The sequence below is a fragment of the Melanostigma gelatinosum genome (assembly GCF_949748355.1).
Source record: "Melanostigma gelatinosum genome assembly, chromosome: 2".
In the NCBI taxonomy this organism is placed as follows: Eukaryota; Metazoa; Chordata; class Actinopteri; order Perciformes; family Zoarcidae; genus Melanostigma; species Melanostigma gelatinosum.
This window is the reverse complement of record NC_136635.1, coordinates 27,177,563-27,200,089: the sequence shown is the minus strand read 5'-3', so window position 1 is coordinate 27,200,089 and position 22,527 is coordinate 27,177,563. Positions and strand designations below refer to the sequence as shown.

General features: G+C 45.5%; 1 protein-coding gene across 13 annotated transcripts in view; it reads left to right on the top strand.

Annotated features, from left to right (window-relative positions):
* neo1a (neogenin 1a) overlaps positions 1–22,527 on the top strand; it is a 143,074-nt gene that overhangs the window by 94,705 nt on the left and 25,842 nt on the right. For 9 of the 13 annotated variants that reach the window (XM_079292289.1, XM_079292283.1, XM_079292279.1 and 6 more), the window contains exons 6-10: positions 3,688–3,842; positions 3,998–4,118; positions 18,514–18,748; positions 19,599–19,753; positions 21,917–22,065. In XM_079292289.1, coding sequence (XP_079148415.1) covers positions 3,688–3,842; positions 3,998–4,118; positions 18,514–18,748; positions 19,599–19,753; positions 21,917–22,065 — 815 coding nt within the window. The remainder of the gene's footprint in view (positions 1–3,687; positions 3,843–3,997; positions 4,119–18,513; positions 18,749–19,598; positions 19,754–21,916; positions 22,066–22,527) is intronic. The other 4 variants (XM_079292281.1, XM_079292287.1, XM_079292280.1 and 1 more) reach the window with 1 other exon arrangement.

The following is a 22,527-nucleotide window of genomic DNA, read 5'->3' as shown; positions in this document are numbered from 1 at the left end:
TCCAGAGATTGAACTCCCGCTCTGTGACTCTGCCTCTTACGGAACATTGTGCTCTCCTCAATGACGAGGAAAGCAAACAGCAAGCATCCTACAGGCCTTTCTGCCGAAGCTGTTTGTTTTGACCGGGATAAAGAGTGACGCTCTTATCTCTGGAAGAGCAGGGTGGGTAATTAGCTCGCTCAGAGTAAACCCTGACTGCCCAAAGAGCTGTTGTTTAACTTTATGACGCCAACTGGACTCCCGCCAAGCTAACGGAGAAGGAACATGTCTTTCGGATCCTTCAGCTTTAGCAGTCTTACTTTCGGCCTTAGTGGATGACCGCTGTGGTCCAGATGTTTCAGAATTTATGTTTAAAGCATTTGACTCATGACCAAAAGTACTCAACTGATACAGCTGCCTTCTTCAGCTTTTTGACTTTGATATTTCACTTTTTTACATCAGTACTAATCGGTGGAGGCTTTTTTATATCTCTATTCAGCGTATCCTGGCTACTAGTGAAGCTTTAAGTAAAGTGATCTTCCCAGAAGCCCTTTAGGAATCCTGCGGGCTTTTGTTCAAGCTCACAGTGAGACACACTCGCATGACCTTTTCGTGGCCCTCTTTGAGTAGTTCACTGGAGTCAGTGTAAGTCTGCATTAAAGCTTATTTTACTAAGCTACAGGCTAGAGACATGATACCAGCTCCGAAGAACTGGCATCGGAGTTTTTTTCGGGCCGCTCTCCCTCTTTCACATTTGTTTTGATCTTGTTGTTTTTTCTCTCTCTCTTTTGCGTGTCTGCCTTCTCCTTTGTTCTTCTTCTGTCTCTGTAGGATTTCCCTTTCATTAGAGTGGTATTCGTGCTCCTGTTTGGACACATTCCAGCTCAAAGAGTTGAGCATCTGTGTGTTTGCAGGAAAGCGTGTCAGAAAAAACATGGACCTGGCGTGTTTATGCGACGTCGTTCAATATGCTCATGAAGGGACATGTTTTTAGTCCTGCATTTTGATTTATCACCATCGTTGTCGGTTCCTGGATCCAGGAAATCCTAGAGTAGCGCTGATGGGAGGCGTGTGAGCAGAGTGTGGTAGGCTAAGACACCTGTCAATCAAGCAGGCGTGCACTGAACGTACGCACATCTCTTCAACAAAACTCACCGTATACATCGATATCGTTTTGAATGCGTCTTACTACATAATGATTTAACGTCAAATGTTTTCTAAAGACTTTTTTTGTTGAATCCTGAATCCCTTTTGTTTACTACCTCTCACAGTGCAGTGTTTCTGCGGTCGGCGTGTTTATCTTGTCGTCCGCCTGTGGTCAAAAACACCACTGCTGTCGACGATGTTCTGGTTATGAATGGCATATTAATAAATTAAAAAAAAGAATGAAGTGTTTGATGTTTTCACGGTAACTTCAGTGCTGTTTGAGTTGAGCAACAGCTGGCGTTTGTAGCTCTTTTCTGCTTCTGTTTGTAAATGCGACTATTTGCATATGCATGTTTCATGCTGTAAACATCCAATTAAGGAAGGTCATCAGACATGTTGCATTGTGAGTTGCCCCTCCACACACACACACACACACACAAACCACCCTCTGTTGAGTCCTGAAAGCTTCTTCCGCCGCTCAAGCAGCACCGGTATATTTAGGCATTTCTACTCATTGCTCGGTCCAACATGTTCCAAATGTCTGAACTGCTTTTAGATAAATGGTGCATGTCTGCTCAGATGGGGAGAGGTGAGGGGGAGGCTGAAGATGGAGAGATAAACAGGGAGTTATCGGAAGATTAAGAGTCGGGTAGAAAAAACGAGAGTGAGTGGTAAAACGAAGAGACGGAGAGAGATAAAGAGAGCCACAGGGTACCAGTCACCAGCAAACCTCACTAGGGGGCTCTGCACTCACATACACATACAAAGGCATTGCAATGTGATGCAAAACCCCATATGAATATCATGACCGTGCACAGATTGAGACAGCGTGGACGTACAGAAACATATGTTTGCATCCATAAGCAGGCACTTACACAGCCACACTTGTATTACAAACAGCAAAACATAATACAAATCTATCCCTGCACATTTAGCCGGCAGGGAGCAAATACAATTATGTACGGCATATAGCACCAGTAACAGTGGGACGAGACCAGTATGCAGACACGTTTGAAATGATTCATATTCACACAGGCTTCAATATCCTGTGGCTCTCTCCAGCGGTTTCGTGTTTGACTCGTTCTGCTACCTTGTGGGATTGGAAGACTATACTGTATTTTACTACAGTTCATTTCTGAAGTATCATCCAGTTCGATTTTTGTTTTAATTGCTGCCGAAACTATTAAGTAACGGAACAGTTACAATCACTTTATTACCTCATTTGCAATTTAAATGTTAAAGATTAAAGCCACTGCTGTTTTCCTGGAGTTATAGAAATATTGAGGACACACACAGGTGCTGCCTCTGGCTTCTTAGATGACGATACAGAGAAAGCATTTTGTAGGAATTGCTCGCTGCTATCTCTTTGTGTGCGACTTCTATTGAGCTGTGCCTCTCCTCCCTTTGTGTGCTCTGTGTTGGGCATGATCATACTGAACAGAGGGGGAAAGTGCATTCAAGGTTAGGAAAATACACTGTGTCCTGTAGCTGCACTGCTTCTTGGTGAATTGTGACTATTGTTGCCGGAGAACTGTGTATAATGTGCAGGGCATTGTATCTGTAGCAGTTTAACTATAATATAAAAGGTTCAATTCTCTCCCAACAGAATGAACGCTAATCTGTCCACGAGCTATTTCATGTTGCGGTAAATTAGCCGCAGCTACATCAAGTATATGAGGGGGACCCGACCTCACAACCTGCTGCTCTGCTGAATAAAGCCAGAGAAAGGGCCCCATCCACCCACTGCTGCTGATATCCAATCAGCCCATGCGAAAATGCCACAAAATAGATGCTAATAACTGGCTGTCACAGAGCCCGGGGGCCTGGTGGCGAAGCTCGACACACTAACAATACAGTACTTTAAACTGTGGTCAGCGAGGTTGCCGCTTATCAGAGAATGCACAGAGGCAGCAAAGGGACTTGTGCGTGCACACACACACACACACACACACACGTCACTCCTCACATGCACATGCAGTCCAATTACAGAGCGAGGACGAGGCCTGGGCCCTGCGCTCCCGGTGACCTTGTTCTGGGACAGATTGATGAGCCGCTGTATCGCCCCAGCAGATCAAATAACTCCTCTCTGGCCCTCATTAAAGGGACTAAGGGAGATCTGCACGTGCTCAGCTTAGCCGGTGTGGCACGCGAACCCACTGCGCTGGGACCAAAGTAGCCGTTGTTCTTTTTGGATAAATAAGAACAGAGGTTATTGAACCGTCATATCAAATCTGCTGGAAAGGTCGCAGTTGTGTGGAGGGAACAGAACAGTCATTGTATAAGTTGTTGTTCTTTCCACCCTCTCTTAACTGGGAATTTGGCAGTTGAAGGGGCGGCATGGCATCACTTGGACTTGTTCATTTCCTGGCACATGGAGTTTGATGTGCCTGGTTAGTTTTGACAAATTGGTTCCTCCTGCACATTTTTTCTGCAGTCATCTCTTATTCGCTGCTTTGTTTTAACCGTTTAGTCAATTCCACTGAACTTTCACCATCAATGTAATGTTTTTATGGGTTTTTTTTGTACTTCTCTGACTCCCCTTTTCTCATCTGGTTTCCACAGTTCCTCCCCAGTTTGTCAAGCGGCCAGACAACGTTTATGCCTACGAGTCCATGGACATCGTCTTTGAGTGCGAGGTGTCGGGGTCACCGGCTCCCACTGTCAAATGGGTCAAGAACGGGGACGCTGTCATCCCCAGTGACTACTTCAAAATAATCGTGAGTTCATTTTTTCACCGACGTGTCACCTTTCTATGACGACGTTGTTATGAATTAAGAGTTAGAGATCGGTTGAAAATGCTACATAACAACATTAACTGCTCGTATTTGTTTTTTTCCTTTTGTTCCCATTTTTCTTGCTTCCTGCTCTGTAGAAGGAGCACAACCTGCAGGTTCTGGGTCTGGTCAAGTCGGATGAGGGTTTCTATCAGTGCCTCGCGGAGAACGATGCAGGCAACATCCAGTCCAGCGCCCAGCTCATCATCTTAGATCACGGTACGCCTCCCACCAGACGACAAAAACTCCAAATGTATCAAATTATTCACTGACGAATTAATTATTGCCAGGAGCGACTCAAAAAATGAATCATGTCTGATCAGAAGGACTACAAATAACAAATCTGTTGATTAATCATTGCGCATCGCCGAAGTCTTCCACAAGCTGCGAGTTCTAACGATATCCATGTTCGTTGTTTACGTTCATGATGATAATCTTCAGGGAGTGGTTTTGGAGGGAGGCCTGAAAGGACGGACTGTCAGCGTTGCCATCTTGGCCACTTTTTTACAACTTTTGAACCTATGTGCTGTTTGCTACTATCATTAGAAAAAGAGTTGGCAACACTGGGCGAAAATTTCGCGAACAAAGATTTGATCAGATATTGCAGAAGTTTCTGTTTTGAAGAAATGAATGATTCCTTTTTGACACTAGATTGGCATGAGATGTTACAAAACTTCATAAAGTTACGTTTCAAACGTAGTGAGACGCATTCAACCTCATTTTAGCTCATTAGTCGCACCCCCTATGAATCACAATTATGGGAGCTGTAGTTCAAAACTACTCCTTCAACAAAGTCTAAAACATGAGGTAGCTTGGTAGGATGATGGATATTCTGCTCTCCATACAGTTTGCCTCATTTATAAAGGCCTAGATGGATGCCAGAGGCAGTGCACATCTGTGAGAGTGTGTAGTGAACAGTGAAATGAAACCACTGGGACCGTGTTAAACCAGAGGTGACTCGAAGGGAGCAGAAATATTTCCGGGGCAAACGATGCTTTGTTCGCTCACAGTCCATTCCACATCTGGTGATACAGAAATGTTGTGAGGCGAGCTGCTTCACACAACGCTTTGACGCAGCGTCCGGAGACCTGCACAGGCCGAGCTGTGCCTTACACTCTGGTAAAGCGAGAGTGCCTGGATAGCTGCAGCACAGTTCCCTTCAAAGCCACGGGAGAGGATTGAATGCGAACTCCCAGAGTGGAGCTGCTGAGTGCAGGGAACAAGAAAAGCAGACCCCGAACACAGTGGCTAGGGGCACCAAAACACTTAAGTGGCCCGACAATACGCGGGAAATGATTTTAACGTCCTAGTTCTTGAGGTAATTGTGTTTCATTGCATCTAATCATTGGAGAAAATGTAATACAACTTCAATTTGAGATCATTTGCTCAGTCATAATGATCATAGTCTAACCCACGGGGCGCGCACAAACCTCCCCGCAACACAAGAAAACAAGATATTTCAGATGATAACCAAGACACAATTTCACTGAAACGCATAATCGAAATGAAACGAGGTGGAAAATGGAGGAAGAATAAAACGGCAAGAGGAATGAAGGTAAAACAATCCAAACACAGAACAAATGAGTTGTTTTATTTCCTGTATCTTTACAGTACTTTACTGTTGACTCGCACTCTGTCATTTTGGTGAAGAACACGAAATTGAGTCAAGCGTGAATTCCCCCTCACCCCAAGCAGGTGGCTCGTGGATTAGTGTAGCAGTGTCCGACTGGTGTCCCCCAGCTGTGTCCCCCACTCTGATTGGAGGACAGTAAGTCAGAAATAATGATGACCTGCAGCTCATTGTGTATTTGTGTTTGACACCATTGATAAAGGTTTGGCCACTTTACATGGCCCCAAGTCTTTTCTTTTATTTGTTTGAGTTGAAGATAAATGGGATGAATTACTGCGGCAGCTGGCCTCGTACACGGGTCTACCCTGAGCGGGGCTTTGCCCAAATTATCTCCGTTTAATCCACGAAAACCACACAGAGTGTGTGCCTCTGTCTTTGTCACAGTGGTACTTCATCCAAACACACCTACCACCAGAAGGTTTTCCAGCTTCCCGTGTATTCATCAGTTTATTATCCAGTCGTCTCAGAGGATAGATCCAGAAAACAACTGGCGTCGCAGTGATGCTGTTTATTCTCCCTGTAAGTTATTGACGTCCTGTGCTTGTGCGGACGCATCCACTGCAGCACTCTCCGCAGATGCCTGCTTCACTGTGTCAAAGCAATTTCCTGTCACAGAGGTGCAGCGGCGAATCAATGAGGACGTGTTTGAAATCATCTCGTTTTCTTCAGCTATTAGTGTTTTGTGGGCACGGCTCTGTGACGCGAGGTTGAAATGAGTCTCTTTGAGTTCATGTCGAGTCGTATTTCTCATGTACAGTACGCTCGATATAAATATTAGGCTCCAGCCAATAGCCGCTCAGCTTTGCACAAAGACTGGAATCAAGAGGAAACTGTTACAAAATCTGGCTACCAACACCTCTAAACAACTTGTTCTATCAAGTGTGTTTTGTAGAGACTAAACAGGATATAATGCCTCTTACCCTTCATAGGGGCTGGTAGTGCTCTCTTTACGCTAAGCTAAGCTAACCTACTGTTGGCAATGGCTTCATATTTCCCGGACAAAGTCTCTCCTCTGTTGCGTTCTTCTCTCTCTTTCCTCCTGGACACATAGGATCCTACAGCCATCTGCCACCTTTCTCCCCACTTCCTCTCACTTTCTCGCTCCTTGTCTTTCACAGCCACCTGCTCTCTGTGATAATCCAACACACTGGGCTCTGTGATAATTGTGCTGGCTCGAATATTATCCCGACGGCTACCCGCTCACAGCTGGACATCTTTGTCCACTTCCTAACCCACTGGTACACAGACGCTCCCCCTGCTCTTTGCTGCCCCTGTGTGTTTCGCCTCGGTCAGGTGTCCCGCTCACACCTACCAGGCTCGAATCGGGGCCAGAAAACCCCTTGTCTGTCTGTCGGCTGCCTTGCTGTCGGGGGAGATGAGCCAGGGACTTGCCACGGGGATAAAGTTGTCTTCGCCCAACAGGGAAATCAATGGGGGTGAACTGCATCTAAACACCCAGCGGCTGCAAGTTGGCAAATATTCATTAGTCGTCCTAATCTTTGCATCTTGACACTTGCCAGCTGCAGTTAAATGTGGCTCCGCTGATGATTCGCACTTGTGGATGGTTGGAATGGAAGAAGGGTCAGCTGTCGGCTGTTAGCGTATGTACACTAGTATCTTGGCGGTTATTAATTGTGATATGTGTTTTATATCAATACTTATGGCTTTGAACTCCGGTGTAGCAGATGACAACGGGTTAGTCCATGGACAAATGTCTGCAGAAGAGAAAAGAAAGCTTATTTCATTTTTGCTTTGGCAATCCTAAATCCTTAAAAAACACTTTTTCTTTTGGGGGGGGGAGTGGAGGTCAAAAATAGGACTGCAGATTGCTGTCTCGAACAATTTTCCTGGACATTCCACAACCATGTGCAATACGGGTCAGCTAGTTGCAAACAGATGTGGGTAAATAGGAGCAGAAATGCCAAAAGTGGACCTAATTAAGCTGTCTGCTGCAGGCCAAGTCAGCGCCTCGCCGTGCCCCTTGTGAAACGGCCCCATTCAGACGTGGTCTTTTGGGAGTGCTGGAGGTTTGTGTAGTTGTTACAGTTTCTGTTGTAGGTCATTACATTTTGCAACAGAGAAGAAAAGCGATTATGTAATTTTAAATGAATTTACACACCAACAAATGCAAAAGACACTACTGCTTTTGTCCACAGGGGCCAACATGAGCAGTAGTTTGAATCAATAAAGAAGAAGAAAAATGATACCGTTGATGAGGCTCGATTACATTTTCAGCCCACGTTCTCCTTTCTGAACTATAAATACAACCACTTATAGCTGTTATGATTCCCTGCTAGCAGTGTCTGTGTTTGCTGTCGTAGACCTTATTGTCAAAATGATCATGAGGGAGGTACAGAGGATACGCTATTTTAGGGATTATAGTCGCGTGTCATGCGTAGACAGAGTGCAGCAACAATTTGGCGGCCTTTTCCAAGCACATGATTGTGTGAAGCGTTTATGCGTGATACTGTAGCAGGCGGCAATTACAGCTGGCAGAGGAAATGGGTCCCGTTTTTCAGCTTTGAAGTTGTGCACGCCGAGACAAAGCACTCCTTCATATGATTGCCATCCCGCCACATACAGTACAAAGACTAGGACTGCGTCTGAAGTTTGATATGGTGGCAAACTAAAATGTATGCCCATTTTTGCCGCGTGTTTGCATTTTGTGTAGTTCTTTATGCAGATCCAGAGCAGAGCTGAAGCAAATATTTAGTTTTTAGGATGCCATTCTAGAAGTGGAGAGCTGCATATGGCATTTACATTTTTGGAATTAATCAGAAAAGAAAAGCCACTGCATGTTTTTCGGCATTGCGTATTCTCATTTTAACAACCCAATCACAAAGCCAAGGCCGCATACGAGCCTGGGAACTCTAAGCAGAAGCCCACTTGTTTAAAACGGCAAGTTAAAGATTCAAGCACGCGCGTTTGAAGCGTAATATTAAAAATGCATACAGATCTGCATTTAACAATTGGCAAACAACAGAGAAGTGGATGCACTCACTTTGCTGTTTGCCCTTAAGTGCATGCTTTTTAGCTTTCTCATGTTTGCATAAATTGAAGAGATGCACTCCCATTAGCATCTGAATGCTTGTTTCTGCTCCTTCCATAAGGCGTGCTGCCTTCAAAATATGGAAATACTCCGTTGTCTGAGTTTGTCTGTCCCTCTATCTCTCTTCTCCTCTCCTCTGCATCCCCACATCCCTCCTTGAATGAATGTTTTGACAGCTTTGCCTCCTAGTGCCCAAGCCAAGTACTTCACTTTGGATGTACGAGCTCCGAGCTGTCATGCTGCTTTAGTCCCGCCTGTTGCAAGTCGACTGCATTGAGACAAATGAAAGGGAGGCATTTCACTCAGCACCTTGCCATCTTCAGGTAAAAGATCACACAATTGAAATCAACGTCGGTCGATGCTTGATGGTGTGCAGCACGTCTCCCTCTGCTGGATTGTACTGCTAGCTGTTGTTCAGGTCGGCTTATGGCGGAAAAAAATAGGATGGCGCTGTTTTTCTGATGCAAATGCATTTATTCAAGCTTTTGTTGAATCCAAATGCTTAAACAGGCAAGCGGTCCTCCATCTCTTTCTCCTCCCCTTTTTCTGTGCTTCTCTCTTCCTACCTCTAACCCTCCTCTCCCTTCCCCTTCCCCCTTTATCGAGCCATGCTGCCATTAGTTTTCCCTCCCTCCCCCCCCCCCCCTTCCTAGACCTGTGGCAGTAAACAGAAGAGTCCTGTCCTCCCCTCCCATCAGAGGTACTAGACCCCCACCGAGAGATGGAGATGCCTCATCGCTGCCTGAGTGCTCGCGGTGTCTCCAGGTTTTCCTCTCCCTCCATCACTCTGTGTATTTATGAGCGCAGGCATCAGGAGCTCTGGCATGATAAACCGACACGTGTGCTGTCCCCAAAGCTGCAGCGTGACAGATACTGGAAGGGTTATTTAGAGAGTCGCACACACCGTAACTTCATTAGTAAATCAATTAATTACGGCAGACTTGAGCACCAGACCTTCCTGTGGAATGACACAGAGGCCAAGAGTCTCTTACAGTATTTGCAGATGACTCGGCGCCGCCGAAAATAAACACAAGCGTTGGCTTTGATCTGGGCCAAGACAGTTAACACCTAATAAGGATTAGGCCCCACAAAGGATCCAGAAGTAAAGAAAACCCACACAAGTTTTATTTAGATGTTACTAACGCACAACACATGAAACCAAATGAAGTGGAAGTTTCATGTAGCCTGTGAGGACGAACTAATTAGAGGCAACGTGGAGCCGTGTGTACTGTTAGTACACCGTAAAACCTCCATTAAAAGCTGAGCCCCAATTAGATGCAGAGTCCCTTTTAGTCGCCGGGTGCAGCCGCATGTTTTGACAAATAAAAGCAGATCTGAATTAGATGTCAATATGGACGAGCTACACTTTGTGAGATCAGTTATTTTAAAAGTATAAGGTTTACCGGCATTGTAAACAAGAAAAAAGAAGACAAAGTGGTCACTGTGAGGCTGTCATAAAGTTAGAATGTGTCCATTCCTCAGTTATTTATATTCCTGTAGTCGTAATGGTCCACCGATCAAAAGAATCAAAATAATTTTTCTCAAAAAACGATCGCAGTTGTGAATATTGTCATGTGAAGTCTGTTGCCCGCTGGCTGCGAACTGTCTTCGTCAGACAAAGACTGCACTTTAAGTGACTCCAACAATATTGTTTCACACCTTCTCCTTTTCAGAACGAGTGAAGGCAGATACGATTTAGTTGTTTTGAGCCTCACAAAAAAATCGGACGTAAAATATTCAGCTCCAAACTCTTCCACCTTACGTTTAAAATATTGCACTCAGCCTTAAGAGAGATGAATGTTTCCAAACAGAACTGATATCTGCAGCAAGTTTGTAACAGAAACAGTCACAAATACTGAAACTGCACCGTTTGGACACGAGCAGTCATAGTTTCCACATGGACTGCTGATGCACACGAGAGACGGGAACACAGCAGCCTGAATCCATTGTTGTGGTTATGTGCCGACATGCAAGCAGGACGGGTTTTATGTACAAATGCATCTTGATGTTGTCCGCTTTTAAGTATTTGAATTGATATTGAATTGAAAGTAAAGAGAGCTACTTAAAATGAACAGTACTGCTGTCAGTGTGATATACTGCCGTAGCGCCTCTGTCTCGTGCTGAGGAAAGAAATTCACTCAATATATCCATATAATATAAAATGTAACTAGATCATGATTAAACAACAAAGTCAAGTGTGGAGTGGAATCCCCCAACACATTTGTGGCGGACAAGCGACAGGGAGTGGAATCCTTCCACTACATCCCCAGCGTCACTCGTATTCCCTCTTCAAATCAAGAAGTGAGAAGAGGCTGCTAAAAGGCCCTTCCCTCCAGCCACACTCTACCCGTACTGACTAAAAAGCCCAGGCCCCCACTTCAGGGAATACGGTGCGCTCCATCATCTGCCAGCAGGGTCACGGCCGGGCCAGCAGGACGGCGGCATATGTAACGCTGTGAGCACGTGAAAGTGTCGCGCGACGTGTTGTTTTTTCTGTTTGCACGGCCCCGCGTCTGTGAGTGTTCCTTCAACAGCGGGCGCCGGTGTGAAAATGTGACAGTTCAACAACATGTCGCATACTGCTGGGACACGCATGTGGTCTTTGGCTGTGTGGCGGTCCTCGTGACGTCACACGGACTCCAAAAAAGTAGTTGAATCCGTTTTCCGTTGAAATACATCAATGAACAGCAAATGTGCCTGTTCTTCAGCAGCTCCATCTCAAGCTCACTACATGTAGCTGCAGGTTCTGTGAGACACTGCGGGTGCCATTATGATAACGAGTACCTCTACGTGAAGTCGTGAGAAGTATTTGCTGTCGGTGGGACGTCGTTGAGACGTCGTTGATTAAACAAACATGATAATATTGTTGTTTCATTTAGAACATTGTAGTTACTTCCCATTTCATGATCACAAGCAAAAATGCTTGTGATCATGAAATGGGAATACAGAATCAGGGGGCATGGAAAATATTAATTATATGCAAATGTGAATATATTCCGCGAAAACTCATAGCGAAATAGATTGAAATTCGAATTAGGGGGATAAAGCCCTAAAATGTGCACACAGTGTCTTAACTGAAATATACACACACACACACACACACACACCATGTTAGTGATCGTGATTTGTGAATGCGTTGCCCCACTGGGGGCTGTAGGAAGCTGATCAGAGGGATTGTAGCCCAAATTGATTGAAGAGCTGAAATCAGCCTCCACCAAATTGCTGTTTATTCGAGCGCTGATGGCGAAGTAAGTGTTTGTGTTGTGGCTCTTTCTCTCGTGTGTGTGTGTGTGTGTGTGTACAAGGCTCTGACAGAACGGGCTGAACGTTTCTATGGGTTGTATTTACTCAACCGTGGTGGAAGACTTTGCCTCATTCATAAAAGGTCTGTCGCCTAAGTGCTAACTGCAAAATGTTACGGGTGTCTGTTTTGCTCGCGCTTTGCACAGAACAACGAGAAAAAAAAGGTTAAAAAGTATTCTTCAGTGCCTGCGTCAGTGCTGTTTTTTGAAGGTCAGTCTTGTTATCAACACCAGTTTTAGGCCTGTGTGTGTGTGTGTGTGTGTGTGTGTGTGTGTGTGTGTGTGTGTGTGTGTGTGTGTGTGTGTGTGTGTGTGTGTGTGTGTGTGTGTGTGTGTGTGTGTGTGTGTGTGTGTGTGTGTGTGTGTGTGTGTGTGTGTGTGTGTGTGAGAGAGAGATCTGACACCAACACGTGCCCTTTTTTACAATAGAACACCCTCCACTTCCAACACACACTCATCCAGGATGCCGATGTGATGATGTTGGACGTGGACAGTCCTCTGGGTGCAGCAATTGGAAGTACCACGTGGCACAAAAACATCACTTTCCTTTCACACCCTTCCCTTAGCTGCAGGCAGCTGACCCCTGTGAGCGGCGCCACCGAAGCTGGAGCTTTTATTCCCCCCCCCCTTTTTCCTCTCCACCGAACCCTCCCAGTTTCCATAAGCTAAAAGTAGAATAGAGAGTAACATCACAGCGGTCTGTGGGCATCCCGCTGCCTGCTAGCGCCGTGGGGGGGGTGCAGCTGCTCCCACTTCTGCAAAACATCCTATTTGACCTTTTCATCCCTTTTCCTGGTTGTTCAGCTCCACTCACTTTATACATAAAAACGTCGCAAGTGCATGTATACACACAGCTACACAGAGCTTTCTCTGAAATCAATTACGTCATCCCAGGCTCGCTCTGTTCCCCGGGAAAGGTTGGATTGTATTTGCGTATCTCCAAGGTAATAAGATACAAAGGCAGGCAGTGCAGAGAGTAAAAGCGTGTTTCCAGTCATGGGCATCGGTGGCGAAATGCTCTGGAGACCTCTCCCAGCCGGCAAGTGGAGCATGTGATGCATATGATGCAGATTTGTCAAAGTGGGAAGGGAGGAGGAGTCCAGGAGGAGGGGGGGGGGGTTACATTGTATAGCATAGTCGCACATCCTCATTTACATACAGAGTCTGGGCAAGCAGCTGTTGGCCTCATGATCGTGCATGTTTCTGCAAGTGTGCGCGCGTGTGTGTGTGTGTGTGTGTGTGTGTGTTGAAGCAAGGCATTCAGGGAAAGTAATCGCAACCAAATGAACTCACCAGTGGCTCACGGCTCAAGGGTGACACATGTTTGATGGTGAAGGGACGCTGTATGTTCACACAGTGGATGATTAGTTGTTGATGCACCCGACCCCGTTCAGTTACTGTCGTCGCTTTTTAAAGATAAGGCTGTTAGTTTTCCCCTACGTGTTGAGATCCGGTCTCAGTTGAATGTGTATGACATTTTTCACATTCGCACACATGAAATCCTTCTGCTTCATGTTTATTTTGAGAACCAAGAGCAGCGATTGTCACTTCTTTTTCTTCTGAAAACCAAATTACCGGAACGTAAATCGCCAAAGGGCCAAGAGTGGATGCAAACGCAGACCTACCGCCTCCTGCTGCTTGTTGATGAAGGCACACGGGGAATTTGAGAATGTTGATTTTGGATGTGAAAAACAAGATGTATATGAAATTGAACAAACTCTGCCATTTAAGAGGCCATGGCTGCAGGGTTTCAAAGTGATAGCTTCTCTAGTTGATAAACAAGAACACACGCAGAGGTTTTAGCCGCCTGATGGATAGAAGTACAAACAACCCCCTTAATCCTGCTAAAGCGCTCGCTGCATCACCACATGGCGCCCATGGATCCATCAGATGGGTCCTCCCACACCCCACTTTGTCTCCGCCACCACAGGAGTGTTTAGAGAGTGTAGAGACACAAATACATCTGTGACCCACTTCAAACCCTTTATATCAGCATTTAGGCTCTGAGCTTGTTGAAGCGGAGAAGCTGCGTTACGCCGTTTATCAATATTCTGTCTGAAGTTATTTCTCTTAGTTTGCCTTGACGTTGACGTGTCTCCTCTGGCCCCACCGTCGGAGGGGAAGATGCTGATTGACTTTTTTGGAGAATCAGTATGAGGCGGAAAGAGTTTTTCTTTTTGGATTATGTCGGCGAGTTGGAACACCTCGTCACTTTAAGCCTTTGTGAGGTTTTAGATCTGCACTTTAATCTTGACTGTCTCCTGATTATCAAAAGGAATGTGTGCCGCACCCACCTCATACTGCAGCTCAGTCGGCTTCCCGTCGGCCAATGAGAAGGTGTTCACAATGCAAGGAGTCAAATCTTATGATTCTAATAAGGGGGGGGGGGGGGGGGGGGTGCAGTGCAATTATCAGGGATTGAATTATTTCCCCTTGTGCACAAAACCCTTTCATCCTTTTTTGATGAATGACTCGCATCTTTATTGCTTTTCATTTCTTGTTGTATTGCTTGTAAAGCATTTTGCAAGTGTTGAAAATTGAGTTCATTATTGTTCTCGACAAGTTGGTCGAGAGGAAACGAAGAGAACAACAACAAAAGACGAGAACCTGCTCGGTCAGCCTCTTTCTCGCACTCCCCACATTCTCCCTTCACCTCGCACTTTGTCCTCACTTTCTCTCTCGCTGGCTCCGTTTCGTTTGTCGGCGCATTAAGGAGCCGCTCAGCATGTCGGGAGCTGTCAGGCTGGCTCATCTTTCCAGTCTTATCTTGAAAGGGAGTAAGAGGAACAAGATTGCAGCGGAAAAGGGAGCCGTAGTTGTCAGCAGTTGTTCTTCCACCACATTTACTTAAGAGCCCGTAGAAGTGTTGAGGTGTTACTTACATTACCTTTTAAATGTTTCTTTATTCACAGGGAATCATCGTCACGCGCTTCAACCACAAGTCCAGAGATATGCGCCACTGCATTTCCTCACCGTTGCATGTTCGTATGAAGCAGCACAAAAGACTTCCCGTTTTTCATCGCCGGTCTGCTTTGCGTTGGTTTCATTGAAAGCTCTGGACCGGGCCGTTCTGAGTACATTCATTCTCGCTCCGTTCATTGTATGGCAGATAAAAGCAGTGACTCGGTAATGGACCGCGAGCTTTGCGCTGGATCTGTCTCTCGTGCGGTCGTCATTACCGAACCACATTAGACACGGAAACTAGTTCTGAGAAAATCCATTGAGCCAGAGAGGCTGGCACGGCCCGCTGAGTTCCCCCTGAGAAGGCTATCGGCGCTCCTGGCAGATATCTGCATTCAGTAGATTTATGCTCTCTCGGTGGAGGTGCGTCGTCTGAGCCGGCGAGCTAGGCCTCTGCTTATCTTTGTTCTCAGACCAGATGATGAAGAAACTACTTGGCTTATCTTTGCAGCTACACTCACGGGGGAAACGCAGCGAAGGATTATGGAGTTAGCGGCGCACGATAAAAGTTATGAGGCTTTAATCAGAACTTTGACGCTACTCGCAATTATTTTAATTCCAGAAAGGGCTTTGGCTCCCGTTGAATATTAAGATGAATGCTTTGCTGTGCATGTCTTTGTCTGGACTGTTTTGCGTATTGGTTTCCCCGATTTATTATGCAGATCCGGAGTAACCTTCCTCATTAAGCCTTAATGCCAGCCATTCATTACCTCTGGCACAGAGACTAATGGCACTATTAATCAGCTATGAATAGAGCCTGGCAGCGGCAGTGGGAGGCTGACACCTCCTTACAGTAACAGTTTTAGGCATGCATGTACAAGACAGAGTCTCAGAAGGACACAGAAAACTGCCCCAGCATGTCAATTACATACAGCTGACACGGTGTATAAAGATGGAAACTACATCTAATGGTCATTTGCCTCTCCCAGAATGCATTTCTCACCAGGCTTTATGGTATCTCTCTGAGGCTGAAGACATTTTTACTCGCGTCTGGGGTCCCTGGTTGTAATTGCTACATCCAATGTCTTATCTGTTTTTCTTTGAATTGATTCCTCTCGTACAGTTCGGTGCGTCTGTGGCAACAAAGTCCAGCTGAAGGTTTTCTTTTGAAATATGTCTGCACACACACGTGTACGAGCTTGGCTCAGTCTTCCGTCTCAGTCAACGAGCGGTGGCTCAACTCCAGACAAACATGAGACGTGTTTTGGACACATGGGATCCCGTCCTACTGTTGTAGTTACATATTTCAGACCGGTGTCTCATTTCAATGGAAGGAAAAGAGCTTCAAAGGGAAATCCGGTTATTTGCTGAAAACGTCCGTCTGTATTTAAAAGTGCTGCTTTTGTGTGATTCTTTGTGGAGAAACTCGAGTTCACAGAATCGTACGAGTGTTTGTCGACCGAGAAGTTCTCGGGTCGAAGATGGTCCTCATTGAAATGGATCATTTATAAAATGTGTCAAACATCTGTTTGTCTTGTCACTACGTGTGGTTCAGTTCCAGCAGCTGTCTAGTTGTAAACAAGCCTTCATACATCCCTCTCTAGATTCAAGTCTTTCTACATGCAGGCCTGAACGCAGCCTCCTGGGTAGCGCTCCCTCCACAAACTCTGCCCGTCACATTAGTCCGTCTGCTTTTGCGTCTGCTAATCCAAAGTAAAGAAGCAGGAGTAGTCTCTAAATATGTTGACTGCTCTACGTTCCCTGCATTGTGTTCACGTTTTAGTAATGCAGGAAGTGCTTCCTCATCAACACACGGGCTTCAGGCTCTTGTTCATCCTGTGAGCCGGCTCACGGTTAAGCAGCGATCGCCTCACGATGTATGTGAGACACAAGCTTTTTCCCCTGCTGTTTGCGTTGCGTGTCTTTATAAATGAGGATTATTGTTCAGCATCTGGTCGTTTATTCTGCCGTCAGAGAGTATTAGGGGCGATGATATGTTTCCCTTTGTGTTTTTGGCTCCGTCCCAGCAAATTGGATGTGAAATGGAACGGCGGGTTTGAGGTTAAAGTGTTGACTTCCAGCTTAAAGGTTGTTGACAGACACATTGGTTGAAGCGAGGAGTTCTTTTAGCCCTTTTTATATATTAGTCCAAACATACTGACAACGCAGCAGATGTTTTTTTTAGACTCATCAGGGACTTGACTTCAATCCAACGGAGTCTTACTTCCTGAGGACCAGACTGAAGGCAAAAAAAACCACTGAAATAAGCAAGAAGTGAAGATATCGAGTATCTGTTAATCTCTGAGCTGTAGCTTCAGCCAAACATCGACTTTTGCAACCAAACCTTGTGTATGATAAATTGATTTTTCCTTCTTTTTTTTTAGGTTTGTGTCAAATAATCTGAAATGAAAGGTTACAATCAGCACTTTAACCTCATAAATCATTGTTCCATTTCAAATCCAAGGTGTTGAGCACAGAGCAAACACAACTTTCTAAAGACAGCTGAGTGTATTTGGTGCACACACACACACACACACACACACACACACACACACACACGGATAAGAAACTACATGCAAACACTGACGTTCATTTAAAGCTACAAACACCTTGAGGTGTTTGTGCAGATGCATGTTGATCACAGCGGGTGTGAGAGTGGAGAAGTGTACGTGGAGCAAATAGCAGAAAATCCCTCCAACCGCAAAAGTCAATGGACTTTGGGGAATTTGAAATCCAGGTTGGTGGTTAGTCCACATGCCATGACAGACAAATAACAGCAGCCGAATTGTATTTCAAAAAATGTTCTGCAGTAATAATACACCGTTTGCACACTACACTTAGCGTACTCCCCTTTTCCGTATTTCGGCTTTGCCCTCCAGTCAATTTCCTTGACCTGCAAACAAATGGAAATGTCGTACAGACTGACATTCTTTCCGTATGGTTTTGTTTCGCCCACTTGCCAAGCAAATGGAAAGCAGATCTCGCCGAGTTTGTTCCTCCACCCAAAAAAAACAAACATTTCTGTGGCTGTGCTGTGGAATGTGACGGCTGAAGTGTTTAAAATAAACATCATCTGTTTCTGTGTGTTTCAGGGGTTGAGTTCGTCTTTTCTTTTGTTTCTGTGATAAATAAAAGCGTTGAATTCCCTGAACACATAGACGGGTTTACTGTGTGCATTTGAGAGGCAAGAAGGTGTCTTTGTCCCAAAACAAAGTCCACCTCAAATTTGCCAGTTCTTAAGTTCTTAAAAATGTAAATCATTTTTCATCACAAATGATTGGTGGGAAGGCCGTGTATGTAAATGAAATGTATGCCGATGTGTTCTGCTCCCACCACCCCTTACATTAGAGAGCTGTGTGTAGATCTGCATGTGTAGTCCCCTTGTATTGTGCTTTTATTTGTCAGCTTTGTAAGTGTAGTAGAAGTGTTATATTTCTGTGGTTCGTGTCACGCCAAAAGGCTTTTTTTTGTTACGTTGTTGTTATTTTGTTTTTTCTTCTTTTTTTTGTTTCCTTCCCTTCTTTCATTTCACTGTCATTTTCATTTCACCTCCCTTCCTCTCCTCAAACCCGTTCCTTTCGGACCCCTTCTGTGTGAGGTCTCCCTCATCCCTTCCTATGCTGCCGCTGTCTCCTGCCCCTCCCCGTCTCGCTGCACCCAACTTGCCATCCCTCCCTCCCTCCCTCCCTCCCTCCCTCCCTCTCTCCCTCCCTCCTTCCTCCCGACCCAAAGATGTAGCCCTGCCCTCTTTCCCTCCCCCCTCACTGACTCCTAACACTACTGACCATGTAACGCCAGGCTCCGGAGGTGTAGCCAGTCCAGCGGGGCCCGCCCCCTCGGCCCCCCGGGACGTCGTGGCTTCCCTGGTTTCCACCCGTTTCATCAAGCTGACCTGGCGCCCGCCAGCCGAACCCCATGGAGACGAGTTAACCTACTCCGTTTTCTACAGCCAGGAGGGAACTAGCAGGTACTACACACACTAAACCGTAGTACTGCCGGGAGGGTACTAATACACACATTACTGCTGGAGTCAGCAGAGTATTAATATACATACATTCCTCATTAAAGCAGTTAAAGCACTTATCATAGCAGTAAGTGTGAATTAATTAAAAACAAACTTCCTTCCTCAAAGGATTACCTTTCCAAGTATCAAAAGAACAAATTAGTTCAATCACTTTTTAAAAGTGGCTCTGCGATAATTTCCCCCCAGCTTCATGTGGAGGATTTACTGAGTCTGTCTGAGACGGACATTTAAGAAGCTGAGAGCTTTTTCTCTCTTCAGCGCTTTCGCTATTTTTTTTTTTATGTTTCTCTGTAAAATAGCTGTAAGTCATTTTCAGAAGTGGCTTAATACATAAAAAGGGTTTTACTTGCCCGTGCAGAGCTTGAGATGCAAATTAATACACAACTGTACAGAGCATACATGTAGTATTTACACAGACCAGTGTGGCTGCCCAATGTGTTGCACCAAACTCACGAAATTGAAAGATTTATAGTTCAATAACGCTTTCAGCATGAGGCAGCAAATATGCACACTTATGTCTTTTATCAAAATGTTACAAGTACAGTACAACACACAATTAAATATAACTAAACTGTGCCGTACCAGGCATTAGAATACATCAAATACATCAGTTCGTTCAGTATCCAGCACTTTTTGTCGTACACTGAACCTTCCAAAAATGTTCTCACACGATTTAAGTGTAACACATTGTTTTTTGTAAATAGAAGAGATACGAGTTATTAAATGTTCTGCTTCTGTGTGTGTGTGTGTGCGTGTGTGTGTGTGTGTGTGTGTGTGTGTGTGCGCACATCAGGGAGCGAGTAGTGAATACCAGCCGTCCAGGGGAGATGCAGGTCACCATCCAGAACCTCATGCCAGACACCAAATATCGCTTCAGGGTCGTGGCCCACAACAGCAACGGCCAGGGAGAGAGCTCTGCAGCGCTCAAAGTGGCCACCCAGGCTGAAGGTAAAGACCCCCACACACACACACACACACCAACGTTCTTTTATATGTGCTCAGTAAACAGGACACACAAACATAAAGCCGAGCTCCGGCCAGTTTGTTGGAAACACGCTCACACTGGCACGCCGATGCAAACAGGATGCTCTCGAAATGAGCGCGCAAATACACATTCACACAAACAAATATTCACTCACAAACGGCATACGTTCTCTTCAAACAGAGAGACCACACACACACACACACACACACACACACAGAGGAGGCTGTTTGGTGCTGTGCGTTGAGGCAGACCACCCAACAGCAGACCAGAGAAATGCAGCGTTTTCTTCTTATAAGCCGCCTCTTGTTTATGCCCCAACTGTGTAATCCCTCTGTGTGTGTGTGTGTGTGTGTGTGTGTGTGTGTGTGTGTGTGTGTTGCTTTAAACCATGCCTACCTGAGTAAGGAATGTCTGAAATTAGTATTCCAGGTTGTTTTCTTCCTGAAACATCTCCCTCGTCCAGTCTGCTTTACAGAAGCTCATTAGGATGCTTTGAGTGGAGAACACATGAGAATTATTGCGGGGGACAAAGGGGTTCTCTTCTCCTTCTTTTCTCTTTGTGTTCGGGTGTGTAAGCTTCCCCGTGGCTGCTGCTCCCAATCACTCAGTCTCAGCCACCTTTGGAAAAAGTGCTGTGACGGGGATTTCCCTGCACACCGTCGGGGTGGACGTCCCTCACCTCCTGGCTCAGCTACAGCTCAGTCTCTGTCACTTTGTAGGTCAGCCGCCGGTCTCTCCACCTGCGTCCTTGGTTGGAGGGCGGACGGATCGGCACGCGCACGCACACACACACACACGCGCACACACACACACACTACACGTTGATGCCTGCCAGCAAGCGCCGAGACACCGTGGGGAAAGCAGTGAGGGCGGCCTGTACCTGTGCAGTATGTCTCTGTCATGTGTGTGCACTTTTAGTGTCAGAACATGCTACGAATTGGAGCTTAAACTTCTGACCTGCGCCTTAGTGCCAGACGTGTGCACACAACGCTGCACCGTATCACCTCTCCGCAGAGACGGGCTCGATACACACACACACACGCGCACACACACACGCATACTTCTGATATCTGTGCACACTGACAAAAAGCTCCTCTCTTCTGTCTCGAACACCTGCAGCAAATACAATATATATACAGTGCAGACATATATCTGCGTCCGACAGTCAGCACTTTCACCTCATAGTCACCGGTTCATTTTAAATCGGTACAGAATATATATATACCTCCTGACATGTTCTGTGTAAAGTGCAGTCACAACTTATTAGGGCAGTGATACATATGTTATGTTCGCTCTGTCCTCCAGCACACTGGATATGAAATGAAATATTTACTCAGAGGCTAACGTGATGACTGTCTGCTTTAATTTAAGTGTGTTTACATTTGCATCAGATGAACAGTTTAGAAATGCGAGCTCTATTTATCCACAGTCCCCAATTCTCAGGGGACGTAAAGTAATCTTGACAAGTTCCCATAAACGAATACGTGCGTTAATATTTGTTTTTACAAGATGTCGGATCTTACTTAAAGCTGAAAATATTTAATCTTCACTACATGGCACCAAGTGCAAAGGGAGACTTATTATGGTTGCGTTAGCATTTAATTAAAGATGGTATACCACATTTCTAAACATTGAAGATGGACATTCCTGCCCTTCCCTATCTGTCTTACACAAAGCAGAGCTTATACACAGACTGTAATAGATTCTCTGTCTAATCCTTCCTCCTATCTCGACCAACCAGACGCAATAAGATAAACTGTGTACCGCACTGAATATAAGCTTGAGGCCGATGTTGGTGGAATGCAAGACGCACATTGATGTTTTTGTGACGGCACACCTGTAATTTGTTTGTCACGGGAATAACAAGAAAATCAACATGGCTGGCAGCCCAGTCCAGAGGGGACAGACCGGACCGAGCCGTCTCTCGGCCTCTTGCCAACGCGAGGGAGACGTGGCTTTGAAGAAGCCAAGAAATGTGTTTTTGGCAGCTATAGCTTGACATTGCTAAATTGCGTTCCTGTCTTCCAGATGTAACAAAAAAAAATGCATCAAAGATGGAGAGGAGTTGAAGATAAAACAAAATTGTTATGTTTGATGCTTTTCCAATTTCTGCTCTCCTGCTTCAGTGCAAGTGCCCGGCCCTGCTCCGAACCTGCAGGCGGTATCGAACTCGCCGACCTCCGTCTCTCTGAGCTGGGACAAACCCGTCACCGGCAACGGAGAGATGCTCACCTACAAGTTGTACTACACCGACAAAAGCTTTGGCGACGAGCAGGTGGGGTTTGGTCTTCACTCACTCCGCTGTAATTTAGGATATCAGAGGTTTTCAGGAATCAAAACCATCCACAGGTTGTGGTGTGTTTTGCCTTTGTTTTATTCGAGGAGTTTACAAAGAGTTGGACAGAAACATGCAGTTTACCTCATTGTCTCACTATTCCCACTCGTAAGACCTTGTAAAGGGAGAAGCACTGTATGCAGCTGACACTTGCTTTTGCATGGTTCATTAGATAAAAGAATATGACTGCATAGCGCAAGGAGAATTGTGATGAGGTAAGGAGTTCCTAATCATTTGCCAAACGACTCTTTGTACTGCTGGTTGGCCTCGCAAATGAGTGTGCTTCTCGCACAAAAACACGTATTGTAGAAAATTTAAAAAAGCAGATATGAATCACCAAGTTGTTCTTTGTAGGTCTAACTCCATCGCAAGAGTGGAATTCAGCTGGTTAGATATTGAGTC